The sequence below is a fragment of the Phyllostomus hastatus genome, unplaced genomic scaffold, assembly GCF_019186645.2.
Source record: "Phyllostomus hastatus isolate PE091 unplaced genomic scaffold, TTU_PhHast_1.1 phas_scaffold_55, whole genome shotgun sequence".
NCBI lineage: Eukaryota > Metazoa > Chordata > Mammalia > Chiroptera > Phyllostomidae > Phyllostomus > Phyllostomus hastatus.
The window spans coordinates 14,271,581-14,290,142 of record NW_025334035.1 but is presented as its reverse complement, the minus strand read 5'-3'; the positions used below and the strand labels follow the sequence as shown (position 1 = coordinate 14,290,142).

At 42.4% G+C, this 18,562-nt stretch overlaps 1 protein-coding gene across 2 annotated transcripts in view; it reads left to right on the top strand.

The window, feature by feature from the left end:
• The window catches only part of NT5M (5',3'-nucleotidase, mitochondrial), a 43,913-nt gene that overhangs the window by 24,279 nt on the left and 1,072 nt on the right, over window positions 1-18,562 (top strand). The window contains exon 4 of one of the 2 annotated variants that reach the window (XM_045824490.1): window positions 17,475-17,589. In XM_045824490.1, coding sequence (XP_045680446.1) covers window positions 17,475-17,589 — 115 coding nt within the window. Of the gene's footprint in view, window positions 1-17,474; window positions 17,607-18,562 lie in introns of both variants that reach the window. The other variant, XM_045824489.1, reaches the window with a different exon arrangement.

Sequence of the window (18,562 nt, the reverse complement as noted above, 5' to 3'; positions counted from 1 at the left end):
CCAAACAGAAAAGAATGAAGAAATAAGAATTCAAAAAAAAATGAGGAGAGGCTTAGGAACCTCCAGGACATCTTTAAATGTTCCAACATCCAAATTATAGGGGTACCAGAAGAAGAAGAGGAAGAGCAACAAGTGGGAAAGTTATTTGAACAAATAATAAAGGAGAACTTCCCCAATCTGGCAAGGGAAATAGACTTCTAGGAAGTCCAGGAAGCTCAGAGAGTCACAAAGAGGTTGGACCCAAGGAGGAACACGGCAAGGCACATCATAATTACATTAGCCAAGGTAAAAGTGAACGAGAGAATTCTAGAAGCAGCAAGAGATAAGGGGACAGTTACCTACAAAGGAGTTCCCATCAGACTGTCAGCTGATTTCTCAAAAGAGACTTTTCAGGCAAGAAGGGGCTGGAAAGAAGTATTCCAAGTCATACTTGGAAAGGCAAGGACCTACATCCAAGATTGCTCTATCCAGCTAAGCTTTCATTGAGAATGGAAGGGCAGATAAAGTGCTTCTCAGATAAGGTCAAGTTAAAGGAGTTCATCATCACCAAGCCCTTATTATGTGAAATGTTAAAGGGACTTATCTAAGAAAAAGAAGATAAAAACATGTATAGTAAAATGATAGCAAACTCACAATTATTAACAACCACACCTAAAACAAAAACAAAAACAAACTAAGCAAACAACTAGAACAGGAACAGAACCACAGAAATGGAGATCACATGGAGGGTTAGCAACAGGGGAGTGGGAAGAGGAAAGAGGGGGGAAAGGTACAGAGATTAAGTAGCATAGATGGTAGGTAGAAAATAGACAGGGGAAGGGTAAGAACAGTATGGGAAATGTAGAAGCTGAAGAACTCATAAGTATGACTCATGGACATGAACTAAAGGGGGGGAATGTGGGTGGGAGTGGGTGTGCAGGGTAGAGGGGAGTGAAAGGGAAAAATGGGACAACTGTAATAGCATAATCAATAAAATATATTTTAAAAATATGAATAATAAAATGGCAACAACTACATATCAACCAGTAATTACTTTAAATGTAAATTGATTAAATGCTCCAGTCAAAAGACATACAGTGGCTGAATGGATAATAAAATAAGACCTATACATAAAGTTCAAAAGACACACAGAAACTAAAAGTAAAGACATAGAAAAAGATATTTTGTGCAAATGGAAATGACAAAATAAGCTGAGGCGGCAGTATTATATCAGACAAAATAGACTTTAAAACAGGGGTGTCCAACTTGCTCCCCGTGGGCCACATGTAGCCCAGGATGGCTATGAATGAGGTCCAACACAAAATCATAAATTTACTTTAAACATTATGAGATTTTGTGTGTGTGTGTCTGTGTGTGATTACATGTCACAATGTATTTAATGTGTGTGGTCCAAGACAACTCTTATTCTTGCAATGTGGCGCAGAGATGCCAAAAGGTTGCACACCCCTGCTTTAAAACAAAGACTATAAGAAGAAACAAAAAAGGACCCAGCAGTTCCAGTTCTGGGTATTTATTCATAGAAACCCACAAAAAGAATGAAGGAAGTCCTGCCATTTGCAACAACAGGGATGGACTGTGAGTGAATTATTTGTCGTGAAGTAAGTCAGACAGAGAAAGACAAACACCATGTGGTCTCACTTACATGTGCAAACAGTAGGACAGTCAAACGGGAAAACCTGAGCTCATGGATATAGAGAAGTGACTGGTGGTTAACAGAGATGGTGGGTAGGGGGTGGGGTGGAACAGATGAAGGGATTCAAAAAGTACTAACTTCCACTTATAAAATAAATAACTCCCATGGATGTAATGTATAACATGGTGACTATAGTTAATAATGCTGTACTTTATATTTGAAAGTTGCTGAGAGAGTAGATCTTAAAAGTTTTTATTCATAAGAAAAAACTGTAACTGTATTGTGATGGATGTTAACTAGGTTATGGTGGTGATCATTTCTCAATGTATACAAATATAAAATCATTTTGTTGTACTCCTGAAATTAATATAATGTTGTATGTCAATTATACCTAAATTTAAAAAAGTAGTACATGGTAGATAGATTGTTTAAAAAAGCATTTTAGGCAATAAATAGATTGTCCAAAGTAATATAATTAATAAACAGTGAAAGTGAGCAATTTCATATTTATCTTTACACCTCTAAAGTCTTTGTTGTTTTTGATATAAGTCAGGATATGACTTGAGCCCTGGCTGGTGTGGCTCAGTGGATTGAGTTGCCAGCCTGTGAACCAAAGGGTTGCTGATCCGATTCCCAGTCAGGGCACATGCCTGGGTTGTGGGCCAGGTTCCCAGTAGGGGGCACATGAGACGCAGCCACACATTGATGTTTCTCTCTGTCTCTCCCTTCCCCTCTCTCTATAAAAGTAACTTTAAAAAAATTATGACTTGAGACAGGCCCATCCATCAGGGCTTTGATTTTTTGTGAGTACAGCCATAATTTATTTTACTGTGCATCACAGATGTTACATATTTTACAAACTGACAAGTCCCTTCACCAGCAAAATGATTGCAACTTGTTTTATTGAGATACTTGCTTTATTGTGGTGGTCTGGAACCGAACCTGCAGTATCTATGAGGTACGCTGTAAAATGTCATCCTGTTTATGCAATGGAAAAATATTTGCCAGAATTTGTTCCCTAGCAATAAAAATAATATAGGCATTAACACTTAAAAAGTGATTACTGTGAGTCAGGTACTGTTTTAAACATGTCATATGAATTAATTCATTTAATCTTCATGGAAACCCAAAAGGGTAAATACCTGCATTTTATAAAGGAGGTTAAGGAAACTTGATAAAAGGCCTGACAAGCAGTATGTGGTTGATTTGGGATTTGAACCTATGTCATCTCACATTACTGCCTTTAGAAACAGCTCATTGGTTGGGGAGGGAGCAGGCTCAGCCCCACATTTTTATAGTCAGGATAGCCATACATTTTAGGTAAGTAAGGTTTCGGAGATGGCTTCCTTTCATAAAGCCTCTGTCCTTTTGACTGGTGAAATGTAAATTTTTCCAGATACATTATAGTTTATTAGACTGCTTTATCTTTTTCCCTATTTCAAAAACCAAAAGCTCTCCCAATCCATAGCTTGAATATTCTCTTGTCCAGTTTCATGCAAAAATATTTTTAAATTATCTGATTTTGAAATAAAAACATGGTCATCATTCACATAACAATTAAAATTTGAATATCTAAAGTTTAATTTTAAAGAATAAGTTTATTTCATTTATTTTATCCAAGCTTTCATCCAGTAAAACATTTGTTGTGAGAAATATAGAGACACTGTTACAAAACAGACCATGGGGGGACAAGATACTGTTACCGCATAGACTGCCCCCTTCTCCAGGGTCCCTCCATACTAGGTTCACCTTGCCCACCACCCTTAAGAATTGGAATTATGGCTCTCAATGCCAGAGTTTCATGAAAAGAAAAGCAACTATTTATTCAAAAGTTATATAGACTTAGAGTAGTAACTTAACGTCTTTGTTAAAATCTCAAAGTCCCTTAAAACAGCCACAAATACACACAGTCCTCCTTTACCCCCTTTGCACAATCAGACCAGTCTGGGGTACCGTATCTCAGAAAAAAATAGAAGTCTGTGACTCAGACAGCTCCCAGTTCTTCCCAGTAATCTGTGCTTGGCTAGTAGGCCTCCCAAGGTCCCCAGCACCATCAGCTGTGTCACTGGGGTCTCCAGTTCTTACTCCAAAACTACATGGCACCTTCTCATGACCCATCAACAAGAGTCCTTTCACCCCTTTCCTTCCTGCAACGTCTTTCCTGCATTCTTCCAAACTGTTAAAAGAGCTCTTCATGACTCCTGCATCTCACTTTCCTGCTTCCTAAGCCACATGGTTAAGGGAGGCCCCTCTCTGCCTACAAAACTGCATGGATCCAACCCGCATGGCTGCTGCGCCTGGGTTTTTAAATCCCTATTTCCAACTTCTCCCACAGTCGGCTACACCTGCCAGCATTCTGTATTTTCCCAGCTTTTCTGGGCTGCCGTAGTAAGTCTGGGCAGGCATGGCTTCATGACATGGAGAGAACCATCTTCAAGCTTTCATGCAGGCCCTGTAACCAGGGGGAGTTGCCCCCCAGTTAAATCATGGGACAAAGTCACTCCCACTTCCCTGGCTCAAAGCATGGCCATGGCTACTTACCATATCCACAAAGCTAGCCAGCTGTTAATAGATATGTTAAATAACCATTTTTGCATATTAGGTATGAAGCTAGCCTACTGTTGATGTGCAAAAGAACTCTTAGTGGCCCTGCTCCATATGTCCCATCCCGCAGTCCAGACTTGTGGGGGTGGGTGTATCCTATACTTTATAATTCTTGGACACCCTGAATTCTGGACCCCGTTTCAAATCCCTCTTATTTTTGGTGGCGGGGGAGGGGGGCGGCTGGCTGCACTCCATTACAACACTTTAATATCAGGCCAAAGAAGAAAAGACAACACTGAAACCTAATCAGAGGTCTACAGAGCACTGCCCCCTCCCCGCCTTCCCCTCTCCACCACATTTCTAAAGGCCTGTTTACAGCAGTTGCTTTCACCTGGGGCAGCATGTACAGGCTTCAAAACACACACACACACACACACACACACACACACACACACACAAGGCAAACCAAATGGCAAAAAACACAGTTTAAGGAGATAAATCAAGCATCAGAAACAGACATGGCAAAGTTATAATGATCAGACCAGGAGTTTAAAACAACTATGTTTAATATGTTAAGAACTCTAATGGAAAAAGTAGACAGCTTATAAGAACAGATGAATAATGTAGGCAGAGAGATAGAAATTCTGAGAAAGAATAAAAAAGAAATGCTAGAGCCCCAAAACACTATTAACAGAAATGAAAAATGCCTTTGATGAGCTCATAAGTAGATTGATACAGCTGAGGAAAGAATCTCTGAACTTGAGGATATCTCAGTAAAAACTTCCAAAACTGAAAAGCCAAAAGGAAAGATCACTGCAAAACAAAAAAATGGGACCAAATATCAAAGAATATGGGACAGCTACAAAAAGGTATCACATGTATGTAATATGAATACTAGAAGGAGAAAGGGGAAAAAGGAAACAGAGAAAATTCCTGACACAATAATGACTGAGGATTTCCCCAAAATTTTTGTGAGACACCAAACCACAGATCCAGGAAGTGCAGAGAACACCAGTAGGATGAATGCAACCCCAGCCCTCACCGAAACCCTCCACCTCAGCATATCATATTCAAACTGTAGAATATCAAAGGTAAAGAAAAAAAATCTTGAAACAAGCCAGAGAGGGGGAAAACCACCTTACCTATAACAAACATAAGAATTACATATGACTTCTGAGAAACCGTGCAAGCAAGAAGAAAGTAGAATAGCCCTGGCTAGTGTAGCTCACTGGATTCAGCAAGGGCCTGCAAAACAAAGGGTCACCGGTTCAATTCCCAGTCAGGGCACATGCCTGGGTTGTGGTCCAGGTCCCCAAATGGGGGCACGTGAGAGACAACCACACATTGATGTTTCTCTTCCTCTCTTTCTCCCTCCCTTCCCATCTCTCTAAAAATAAATACAATCTTACAAAAAGAAAGTAGAGTAAAATATTTAAAATGTTGAGAGTAAAAACCACTACCTACAATTCTGTACCCTGCAAAATTATGTTTAAAAGAGAAGGAGAGAGAAAGACTTTCCCAGACAAACAGAAAGTGAGGGAATTTGTTGCCAGTAGACCTATCTTGAAAGAAATGTTAAAAGAAGTTCTTCAGAGAGAAGGAAAATGATACAGGCTAGAAAATCAAATCTACCTTAAGAATTGAAGCACATTATAGAAGAAATAAATGAAAGTAAAATAAAACCTTTTTTATTTTTAATATTGTCAGGATAATATTAGTAACAACTATGACTTCTGTATAAGTGAAATTAGTAATCTCAATGATACAAGGGATGGGAGGGAGGAACCAGGGGTACTTTGTTATTGTAAGGTATCTGTACTACTTGCAAAGCAGTATTCTGTTATTTGAAAGTGGACTTGAATTAATCGTAAATGTATATTGCTAACTCTAGGGCAACCACCAGAAAGATGCTTCTTGATGACTGAGAAAGGCTAGAAAGTAGAATTGTATAAAATGCTCAGTGAAAACCACAAAAGGTAGAAAAAGAATGGAAGATAGAAATAGGAACAGATAACAAGGACAACACATAGAAATGGTAACAAAGATAGTAGATAGTAACCCAACTCTGTCAATAACCACTTTACATGTCAACGGTCTAGACATACCAACTAAAAGGTAAAGATTGTTGGTGTGGATAAAAAAATAACAAGGTCCAAATATATGTTGTCTACAATAAACACATATTAAATGTAGAGACACATGCATATTGAAAGTAAAGAAAGGGATGTAGAAAGGTATTCCATGGTAACACTAGTCAAAAGGAAGTGAGAGTGGCCACATTAATTTCAGACAAGACAGACTTCAGACCAAGAAAAATGACCAGAGATAAGAAAGGGCATTATATAGTGATAGATGGGTCAATTATTCAAAAGACAACAATATATTTTTTTAATCTTTAAGTTTTAGAATGATTTTATACATTTACTTTTAGAGAGAGGGGAAGGGAGGGAGAAAGAGAGGGAGCGAAACATCAGTGTGTGGTTGCCTCTCATGCACCCCCCAAATGGGGACCTGGCCTGCAACCCAGGCCTGTGCCTTGACTGAGAACAGAACCAGTAACTCTGAGGTTTTCAGGTAGGCACTCAGTCCACTGAGCCACATCAGCCAGGGCACAATCTTTAACATGTATGTGAATAACAACAGAACATAAAAATATGTGAGGCAGAAACTTTTAGAACTGCAAGGAGAAATAGATGAACCCACTGTTACAGTTGGAGACTTCAGTGCCCCTCTGTCAGAAATGGCCAGACTTGAAAAATAAGGACATAGCAGAGCTCTACGACACCACCTGGACATAGCCAGCATATGAAGACTGCTGTGTTTGAAAACAGTGGAATACACATTCCTCACAAGCTCACATGGGACATTCACCAAGACTGACTGCATTCTGGGCCATAATACACACCTTAACAAATTAAGGAAAATCCAAAAACACTTGGTGATTAAACTCCACACTTCTAAATAACACACAGGTCAAAGACGGATTACAACTGAAATTTAAAATAGAAGTAAAGAAAAATGAAAATGCAATTTATCAACATGTATGGGATGCAGCAAAAGCAGTGTTTAGAGGGCAGTTTGTAGCATTGAATGTGTATGTTAAAAAAGGAGAAAGATCTAAAATCAATGATCTAAGTGTCCACCTCAGGAAACTAGAAAAAGAACAAATTAAACCCAATGTAAGTAGAAGAAAAGAATAATAAAAATTAGAGCAAAAATCAATGGAATTGGAACAAGAAATCAATAGAGAAAAAAGAAGGAACATCACTGTATCCTGTGGAGATTAAAATATCAATAATAATAAAGGAATACTATGAATAACTCTATGCCCAAAAATTTGATATCCTAGATAAAAATGAACCATTTCCTTGAAAGACACAATCAGCTAAACTCACAAGAGAATAAATAGACAATATGAATAGGCCTATACATAGGGTCCCTAACTTACAATGGTTTGACTTACCATTTTTTTTACTGTACTATAGAAAAGCAATGCAGATTTAGTGAGTACTATGCTTCAAATTGTGGTCAATATGTGGCATGATGCTCTCTAGTAATGCTGGGTTGTGGCAGTGAGCCATAGCTCCCAGTTAGCCACACAATCACAACAGTGATAAATCCACTATTCTACAGTGTAATATTAAAGTGCTTTTTTTTTTTAGAGAGAGAGAGGGTAGGGAGGGAGAGAGAGGGAAAGAAACATCTATATGAGAGAAACATTGGTTGGTTGCTTTTCATATGCACCCTGACTGGGGACTGAACCCACAACCTATACTGTGACTGGGAATCGAACCCATGACTTTTTGGTCTATGGGACATTGCTCCAACCAGCTGAGCTACACTGGCCAGGGCTAAAATGCATTTTTGACTTATAATATTTTCAACTTATAATTAGTTTATCTGGATATAACCCCTTGGTAACTCAAAGAGCATTTGTATCTATTAAAGAAATTAAACCAATAATAAATAACTTTCCAAAACAGAAAGCAACAGATGGATTTACTTGTGAATTCTACTAAATATTTAAGAATGAAATGATAACAATTCTTTACAATATCTTCCAGAAGACACATAGAAGGAATACTTCTCAACTTATCTGTCATGAACATAGACGTAGAAATCCTCAACAAAATATTAGCAAATCAAACATTTGAAAACCAATTAATGTAATCTACTACATCAACAGGTCAAAGGTAGAAAATCACATGGTCATATCAATATATGCAGAAAGGCATTTGATAAAATCCAGTGCCCATGATGATAAAAAAACTTTCAGTCTGATAAAGAATATCTACAAACAACATACAGCTAACTTCATACTTAATGGTGAGAAACTAGAAGTTTTCCTGCTGAGATCAGCAACAAGGCAAGGATGTCCCCTCTCCCCACTCCTTTTCAACACCGTACTGGGAGTCCTGGCTAACAAAATAAGACAAGAAAAGTAAATAAGAAATATACAGATTGTGAAAGAAGAAATAAAACTACCTTTGTTTGCATATGACATGACCATCTATGTAGAAATCTGAGAGAATTGTAAGAAAAATCTGTTGGAATTAATAGGTGATTATAGCAAGGCTTCAAGATACAAGGTTAATGTATAAACATTAATTGCTTTCCTATATACCAGCAATGAACAAGTGGATTTGAGATTAAAAACAATACCATTTATATTAGCACCTCCAAAACATGATACTCATATGTAAATCTAACAAAATACATACAAGATCTATATGAGGAAAACTACAAGACCCTGATGAAGGAATTCAAATAATAATTAAATAAATGGAGAGACATTTCATGTTCATGGATAGGAAGCCAATATTGTGAAGATGTCAGTTCTTCCCAACCTGATCTATAGATTCAATTCAATGCAGTCAGAAACCCAGTGAGTTATTTTGCAGATATCAACAAATTGATATTTTAAAGTTTATGTGAAAAGGCAGAAAACCCCAAATAGCCATACAATGTTGAATGAGAACAAAGTTGGAAGACTAATGCAAACTGACTTCAAGACCTACTATGAAACATAGTAGTCTTAATAAATTAAGACTATGTGGCATTGGTGACAGAACAAATAGGTCAGTGGAACAGAACAGAGAGCCCACATGAAGACACACATAAATATAGTCAGCTGATCATTGACAAGGATCAAAGGTAATACAATGAAGCAAACATAGTCTTTTTAACAAACGTTGCTGGGACAACTGTATATCCACATAAAAAAAAAATCTATACAAAAACCGTATACATCTTACACCTTTCACAAAAATCAACTCAAAATTGATCATAGACCTAAATGCAAAAATCAAAACTATAAAACTTGCCCTGTGTGGTGTGGCTCAGTGGATTGCGTGCTGACCTGCAGACCAAAGGGTCTCAAGTTCGGTTCCCAGTCAGGGCACATGTTTGAGTTGCAGGCCAGGTCCCCAGTAGCAGGTGCACAAGAGGCAACCACACACTGATGTTTCTCTCCCTCTCTTTCTCCCTCCCTTCCTCTCTCTCTCAAAATAAATAAGTAAAATCTTAAAAAAAAAACCTCTAAAACTCCTAGAAGATAACATAGGAGAAAACTTAGATGACCTTGGGCATGGGAATAACTTCTTAGATATAATACCAAAGGCACAATTCAAGAAAGAAATAATGTATCACAGGGGCGTAAAGTACAGCATAGGGAATATAATCAATAATATTGTAATAACTATATATGGTACCAGGTAGGTACTACACTTATTGGGAGGTCACTTTGTAAATTATGTCTTGCCTCTATGTTGTACATCTAAAACTAGTATAAAATAACATTTAATATCAACTGTAATTGAAAAATAAAAAATAATTTATAAGATGTACTTCTTTAAAATTAAAAAGTTTTGTTCTGCAAATGACATTGTCAGGAGAATGAGAAGACAAGCCATGGATTGGGAGAACATATTTGCAAAAGATGTAGCTGATAAGAGTACTATTATCCAAGATATAGAAAGAGTTCTTGAAACACAACAGTAAGAAAATGGACAGCCTAATTTTAAAAAATGGACTGAAGACATAAACAGACACCTGACCCTAGAAGATGTACAGATGGCAAATGAAAGGATGTTCAACAGCATGTGTCATCAGGGAAATGCAGACTAAAACAACAACCAGATGCCACTCGCAGTGACTGGAATGGCCCGAGCCCGGGACACTGCAGACACCCAGTGCAGGCAAGGAGGTGGAGCAGCAGGACCTCTCGCCGTTGCTGGTGGCGTTGCAGGTGGTACAGACACTTTGGAAGACAGTTTAGCAGTTCCTCCTAAAACTAAACATACTCTTAGCCTACGACCCTTGCAACTTACATAATGTTATAACTAATGTCACCCCAGTACATGTTAATACAATTAAGATAAAGTCTATCTTTAGAAAAAGTACTCCCTTTGCGGCCAGCATCTCCCCTCCCCTCCCCCACTTGCTGGGTGGTGTTGATCTGGGTTACTCCCGCTCCCAGAATGCCAGGTAGGTGGAGTCACACAGTACACAGCCTCGCCTTTGAGCCTTTGACATTCACAGAGCACGATCCTTTCAAGGTTCATCCCGCTCGCTGCGGGATCGGTAGTCTATTCCTTTTAATTGCTGATCAGCATTCTCCTTCATGTCTCTACCACAGTTTATCCATTGGCCAGTTTATGGGCATTTGGGATGTTGCCGGCTTGGGGAGTTTGTGAATGAAGTTCTCAGAAAGACTGTGTCCACATCTTTGGGTAGACATGGGCGTTTATCTAACAGGGTAAATTTCAGAGTGGACTGGCTGGGCTGTGTGGCAGGTGTGTATTTAACTTACATGGCGAGGAGCAACTATCAAACTGGTTTTATGAATGGCGATCCCATCTTGCCTATCCACCAGCAAGGCACAAACTCTCGTCGCTCCACGTTCCTGTTGTCGCTCGGTGTTGTCAGTCATTTCCATGTCTGCTGTTCCACTAGGGGTCAAGGGTATGGGATCATGGTTTTCATTTGCATTTCCCTGCTGGCTGATGATGTTGAACATCATGTGTTTGCTTATTTGCCCTCTGTATACCTCCTTTGATGAAATGTTCACATTTTTGGACTAATTCTTCATTGGCTTGTTTATTTTCTTAATAGTGAGAGAGGTCTTTATATATTCTAGATAGAAGGTCTTTATCAGATAATGTATTTTGCAAATACTTTATCCTAGTCTGTGGCTTGTCTTTTCATTTTCTTACCAGTATTTTTTGAAGAGCAGAATTTATAGTTTTAGGTTTTATATTTAGGTTTTATATTTATAATAAAATTATATTTTATAATTACCCTTTTTGAGTCAATCTTTATATGTGGCAGATGTTTTTATGGAGTGTTATGGATGTCCAGCTGTTCCTTTGTTGGAAGCTACCTTCTGCTGTTGAATTACCTTGGCAGCTGTGTGTATGTTTCTTAACAGCCATCCTTGTGTGAATACCACACTCTCTTGGTTACTGTAATTTTATTGTAAGTTTTTTAAAAAGTAGTTTATAGGAATTCTTTTTTATTTTAATGTTTTTATTTATAGAGAGGGAAAGGGAGGGAGAAAGAGCAGAGAAACATCAACGTGTGGTTGCCTTTCACACACCTCCTACTGGGGGCCTGGCCCCCAACCCAGACATGTGCCCTGACTGGGAATCAAACCGGCGATGCTTTGGTCTGTAGGTCAGCACTCAATCCACTGAGCCACACCAGCCATGGCTGGTATTTTTCCCCCTTTTTTCTTTTTTTCTATTTTTTTAAAAAAGAGAGAAACGTCAATGTGTGATTGCCTCTCGCGCTCCCCCTACTGGGGACCAGGCCTGCAACAGCCAGGGCTGTTTTTACAGTAATTCTTTTGAGTTCTCCCAGCTTTATTCTTCACTTAAAAATTGTTTTGGCTATTCTAGGTCTTTGGTATTTCTCTATAAATTGTAGAATCAACTTGTCAGTCTCTGCAAAAAGCCTGGCTGGAATTTAATTAGGATTGCATCATAACTGTGGAGCTGACAATGCTGAATCTTCTGACCCATGAACACTTATACATTTTCACTTATTTAGGTCTTATAAAATTTCTCTCAGCAGTGATATGTAGTTTTTAGTATACAGGTCTTTCACATATTTTGTTCAATTTAATCCTCATTTCATATTTTTTTGCACAGAGTTTATTTTTTTAAGATTTTATTAGTTTATTTTTAGAGAGGGGGGAGAGAAGGAGGAAGAGAGGGAGAGAAACATCAGTGTGTGGGTGTGTCTCACGTGCCCCACACTGGGGACCTGGCCAGCAACCCAGACATGTGCCCCAACCAGGACTTGAACTGGTGACCCTCTGGTTCACAGGCCCACATTCAATCCACTGAGCTACACCAGCCAGGGCATTTTTTTAATTTTTTATTTTTTTAACATTTAAAGGTTGTGGCAAAATACATATAACATAATATTTACCATCTTAACCATTTCTAAGTGTACGGCCAGCCTGTTTTGTATTTTTGGCACTATTGTAAATGGTATTGTGTCATTTCAATATCCAACTGTGTAGAAATGCAAGTGATTTTTATATTTTGACCTTATATCCTGTGACTTTGCCAAGTTGACCAGTATGAGTAGCTTTTATGTACTATTTGGGGTTATTAAAATTTAGTTGTAACAAAAACACGTACTAAGTACTTACTATATGCCAGGTGTTACTCTGCGCATCCTACATAGATTTTATGTAACTTAACCCCCCAACAACATTGTGAGGATCCTGAGTCTTGGAGTCTTGAAGATTTGCCCAAGGCTCTGCAGGGCAGATGCACCCGAACCACAGGCAACGGGGAGACCAAAGCCAGATTTCTTTGTCCTGCCACCTTGACTGAGTACTTCCTAGGCGCCAGGTGCCATGCCAAGACTTGCATGTACATCTTCACATTTAACCCCCAAAGCAGTTCCTTGAAGGGGCACTGGTATAAACCATTTTATTGTATCGAGGTCTGGGCCACTTGCTGGGGAGACTCAGTGATGAAAAGCCCGCGCTGCCTGTTTAGGCCAAGTGTCCACACTAGGTTTCCGCCTGCACCTGGGTAGTGGTGGTGGCAGGGGGCGGGACATGAGGCCTGGGCATGGGTTGGGAGCTCTGAGGTTCAGGAGCTGTGAGGCAGGGTGTGGGGCGAGGGCCTGGAGGCTGAGCCTCTGAGCTTCTTTATCCATAGAGAATCTGTTCACCACCATGAGCCTTGGAAGGTGTGAACCTAGTATCACTTTCCTAAGTAAAACCCATTGTTTAGAGCTACCCCACTCGTGGTCTACAGACCACGCTGGCCCAGAGGAAAGAAAGGCAGGAACTGGTGTGTGCAGCTCAGAACTGTGCTGGCTATTTGACATGGATGCAGCATCCAAACATGTGACTGGGTTTCAGATCTTGCAGAATTATCGGTCCAGGGTCAATTGGAAATTGAAAACAGAAAACGACTGGTCCTTCTCCACAAGTAGTTTGTGAAACCTGGCTCTGCCAGACTTGTGGACTTACAGTGATATTAGGGGAAGCCAGAACTGGGCCGTCGAGAGGCAGGAGAGCGCCCAATGGCCTCCAGATTGTTGTGGGACCACCCTGTGATCCGGGCCATGAGGCTTCAGAATCAGCGTCTTCTCCCTTGGGCAGGGCTGGCCCACACTGACACATTTCTTCCTATCATATGTTTGTTTTTGGTTTGTGTGGTCACTCAACAAGTATTCATTGAGACATGGTCCCTGACCTCAGGGAATTTACAGTCAAGTGGGGCAGAAAGATGTGAAACAAATAAGTACCCGGGCACATGGCTGCACCTGTAGCCACTGCTAGGAAGGACAGAGTGTGGTGAATTAGGGAAGGCTGAGGACGTGCAGCTTTAGAAGGATCAGGAGCTTGCTGTGCTGGGAGAGAGGGGGTGCATGTGGGTGTGTGTGCGCATGGGGAAAAAACAGTGGCAGGAAGTGTTCCAGGCAGAGGGAATGTTCTGTGTGAAGCTAATGAAGTGGGGAAGAGCATAACACAGACAAGAAATCAAAAGAAGGGGACACTGAAAGGGAGGGGATGACAGGACGGGTTGGAGCTGGGCCAGCAGGCGGGGCCACCCTGAGCTCCACTGCACTGGCAGGTCATGGCAGGGGCTCTGCCTGCCGCCTGGTGTCTGCACTTCGCCTTCACCAGCTCAACCCTCCCACTCTTCAGATTAAGGAGACTTTCTACAGCTGTTGTGGCGCTTTGCGTGGTGCCCTTTCAACCTGAAAGAGGCAATCCCTAGCAGCTGTGGCCTTGTACCCCTTTCACACACGGGGAGATGGGCTCCCCGGGAGGCCTTGTGTGGGGCCCCTTAGCTCCCTGAGGCCTGGGCCACGCCCACCTATGCTGTGGCTTCTGGAGTTCTCTGCGCCAGAACAAGGGTGTGCTTTCAAAAAAAGTATATCTGGTCCCTCAACTACTTCAAACCTGACGCTGGTTAAAATTCATACACCTAACAGGGTCTGTTGCTGAAGGTGCTTATTGGCAAATGGATGAAGGCAGAAATTAAGAAAGACCTTGGAAGGACAGGGGAATGCTGGGACTGTGGCACTCTGGCAGGGAGGGGCTCCTGTCTTTGCTCTTGAGGCTCCCTCATGATGCTGGCTGCCCCATAGAGTCCAGTAGGTGGCCCAGGCACCCTGCAGTGAGGTGGTGGTAGGTAGGAGGCTCTGGAGGGAGCAGGCAGGACCCATTTTAGCCTGTGGTGGGAGTGCACCCCTCACCAAGACCACACCCTACAGGGAAAGGGGGAGGATGCAGGACAGCCAGAGGGCAGCAGCCCAAACTTTCTTGTTACCAAGCAGACCAGACCCATCCACGTGGTACCTTGTTGTAAAACCCAACAATTAAAGCTGGAAGAAGCAGGTCTTTATTTACAATATTCCAACCTTGGGAGAGCTTAGAGCACCTCAGCTCAAAGCTCTCCTTTCCCACGAGACCCAGCACTTCCCTGCTCCCCACCAGGCTCTAAACCAAAAGCTCCAAAAGTCCCATATTCTTATCTGGTCTTAATCCTGCTGTGCAGAGTTTTCCAGTCCCTCTGGAAGGTACTGGTCACCATCCTCACACAGCAGCTCTTCTTCAGTATCTGGGGTATGTGGTCATCTGCCTCCATAAAAGGCACAAGTCCCGAGTGCCCAGGTAAAATCCAGGCGTAGCAGAACAGCATCTTGCAATGTAACCAGAAAAGACACCGGCGTTTGGGCTGCCTGTCCCTACCAAATCCAATCAGCAATGACAGCGATTGAATCTTTTATGGGCACTGTATTCAGATGGCCAGTGATCTGAGAAGATGGGGGGTTCATACCCTAACAAACCATCTTGCCTTCTTTTTCCTGGCCAGATCTTTTATAAGGGGGTGGGGGAGGACAAACAAGGTGCAGTGAGGGCTTTGAAATTCAAGGAGGATTAGGTGAGTGAAGCTGCAGCATTCCTGTTCTCTGCAGTTAGCTGTTCCCAAGGGGCAGGATGCCTCCAACATGTCCCCAGGGGGTAATCTCTAGCCAGTGCCCCAGGAGGTCAGCTGCTTTTCCCAGGAGCCAGGATGGGCCTTATCTGTAGTTTCTGAAACAAAAGCTTAACATACACATTACTTGCTAGACTTACAGCTTTTTACCTTAAGCTAAAATTTTCCAAGTCTTGAGTCCCCTTTCAGTAGCACTTTCCCAAGTGTCAAGTAACGACTTGTTTCAATGCATCTTTGATCTCCATCCCCGTTTCCTGTGTTCCTGGAGCCTGTGTGTGCACAGGTGTGAGGCATTTTCAGGTTGAGCCGGTGGGAGGGAGGCAGCCACCAGGCATGAGTAGCATTAGAGCTGGGGCGGGGGGGCAGTCTGGGTTGGATCTGGGACTGTGATATGGACAAATCACACCTTTGTACTTGTCACAGGTGGGCACAGGTAACCAGGTTCTTAATGATTGGGACAAAGAATTGAACCCAACACCCAGAGTTTATAGCAGAGAACATGGGAGCAGGCCAACTCCAAGCAGAGATTGACCTCATGGGCTGGAGGGACTTTATTCTTATAAGGCGGATCCTTCCTGGCTAGTTTTGGTGGACTTTTACTGAGCATGTACAAGTAATTGTATTACTTTAAAGCTATTGTGCATGTGGTCTCCCATGATTTTCCCTGATTGGCCACCAGGGAAGAGGGTCCCACAACGCTACCGAATTGACCCCCGTTTCTCCTGGGGTCCCCCTGTACTAGGTTTACCTTTCCCTAAGCCAGAGAATTACAGCTCTCCATGCTAGAGATTGGTGAAAAAGAAAGGAGTTATTTGTTCAAGTTATACAGACTAAAAGTAATGACTTAATGTCTTCGTCAAAATCCCAAAGTTCCTTAAAACACCCACAAACACACACAGTCCTTCCTTCTTCCTTTGCCCATTCTGGGGTACCGTATCTCAGGGAAAGAAATAGAAGTCCGTGGCTCAGGCAGTCCCCAGTTCTTCCCAGTAATCCGTGCTCAGCTGGGAGGCCTTCCTCAGTTCCCGGCACCATCAGCTGTGTTGCCGGGATCCCCAGCTAAAGCCACGTGGTGGTTCTTTGCTGAAGCTGCATGGTGGTTCTCTGCTAAAGCCGCATGGTAATTCTTCTCATGGCTGCGGGGGTGGGGGGGGGGTCCCCCTGTGCCAAAAGTGCATGATCCTCCCTACATGGCTGCAGCGCATGCTTCGTCTCTTCAATGGCTGCCGAGTCGGGGTTTAAATATCCTTCCTGCTTTACTGGGCTCCATCATGAGTCTGCACAGGGGTGGCCCCATGTCGTGGAGCCAATCATCTCCAAGCTCTCATGCAGGCGCTGTAACTAGGGGGAGTTGCCTCCCAGTTACATCTTAGGGGGAAGTTCCTTCCATCCCCCTGTCTCAGAGCATGGCCACAGCTATTTAACATATCTATGCAACCAGTTAAAGGATATAGATATGTTAAATGACCATGCCAGAGGTTAGCTGCAAAGGTTAGTTGCTATGCAAAACAGCTCTCAATGGTCCTGCTCCATGTGTCCCTTCCCCCAACTCACACCTGTGGTAGGGGGTGAGGACATCCTATATATCTTTCTAATATTTCCTGGACACCTTGAGTTCTGGACCCCATTACAAATCCTTCTTTTGGGGACCCTCTGGCTGCACACTCCTACATACTGACTGTCCATTTCCTCTGCTGCCATGGGATAAGCGTGTCTCCCTTGCTTGGCCCTTGGTCCTGGAGAAAGCCTGGCCATTGCCGCAGCTCTCAACCTGTGCGCAGTCCTGACGGCACTCTTCTCCCCTCTGCCTGTTCACTTTGCAGTATGCCTGGGTTGAGAAGCACCTTGGCCCTGACTTTCTGGAGCAGGTGGTGCTGACCAGAGACAAGACCGTGGTCTCTGCTGACTTTCTCATAGACGACCGGCCGGACATCACAGGCAAGTGGCTTGGGCAGGTAAGGAGCAAGTGTAGATGGCTGGGAGCCATCAGACAAACAGTGCATGGGGCTGGGCCTGTCCCAAGCGGCCCCCACTTAGTCGCCAGCTGTGTCAGGCGCCCAGCGTTGAGCCTGGCACTGAGCCTCTTGTTGGGAAGACAAGGTTCTTCTCAGCGTGTGGTCTGGGAGCCAGGTCCCAGCTCTGGGCAGAACTCACTGGGTTGCCTTGAGCCTCTTACACCAGGGAGTTTTGCCTTCCCATGTTAAATGAAGATGCAACTCTGGCTTCCAAATGTTTATTTTCATCAGAAGAACCTCCATTTTTTCCTAAAAGCAATTTGAATGGAACCTAATATATAATACAGAAAAGTGAAGGTGGTTTGGGAGCTTTATTTGTCCCTTTTGTTTATGGATGTCCCCTCCCAAAAAAACAACAAACCAACCTTAAACTGTCTTTAAAAGGAGAGGGAAATTTATTTTCCTGAGAAGGTGGGGCAGGAGGCCTTCAGGCATGGCTGAATCTAGGCATCCAGACAACCTCAGTCACATTCAGCATCTTTATCTCCTGTCTCTGCTCTGGTGTGCCGCACACGCAGGCAGGCTCTTTCCTGCTGGTAGTCATTCACAGTACGGAGTTAAATCTTATAAGAGAATAAGGACCCCTCAGTGGGGAAATAATAGCATATTTCTCCCCTAATGGCTTTTTGAGCTGGTTTGGGAAGCATGCCCACCTCTATACTAGTCCCTGTTTCCAGAGGACAGAATCACAGTGCACCTAAACCTGACCTCCCAAACCACACAGTTTCTCAGGGAGAGTCAGGGTGCAGTGCCAGCTGGGACTGTGACTGTGAGGGTCCCAGAGACCCCTGTGACTTCCATCACCAGCCATGGGAAGCAGGGAAGAGGCCTGTGCAGAAGGAGCCGGGGGCCAGGCCGTAACCCAAGGGGCAGTGCCAGTGTGCACATGCAGACTA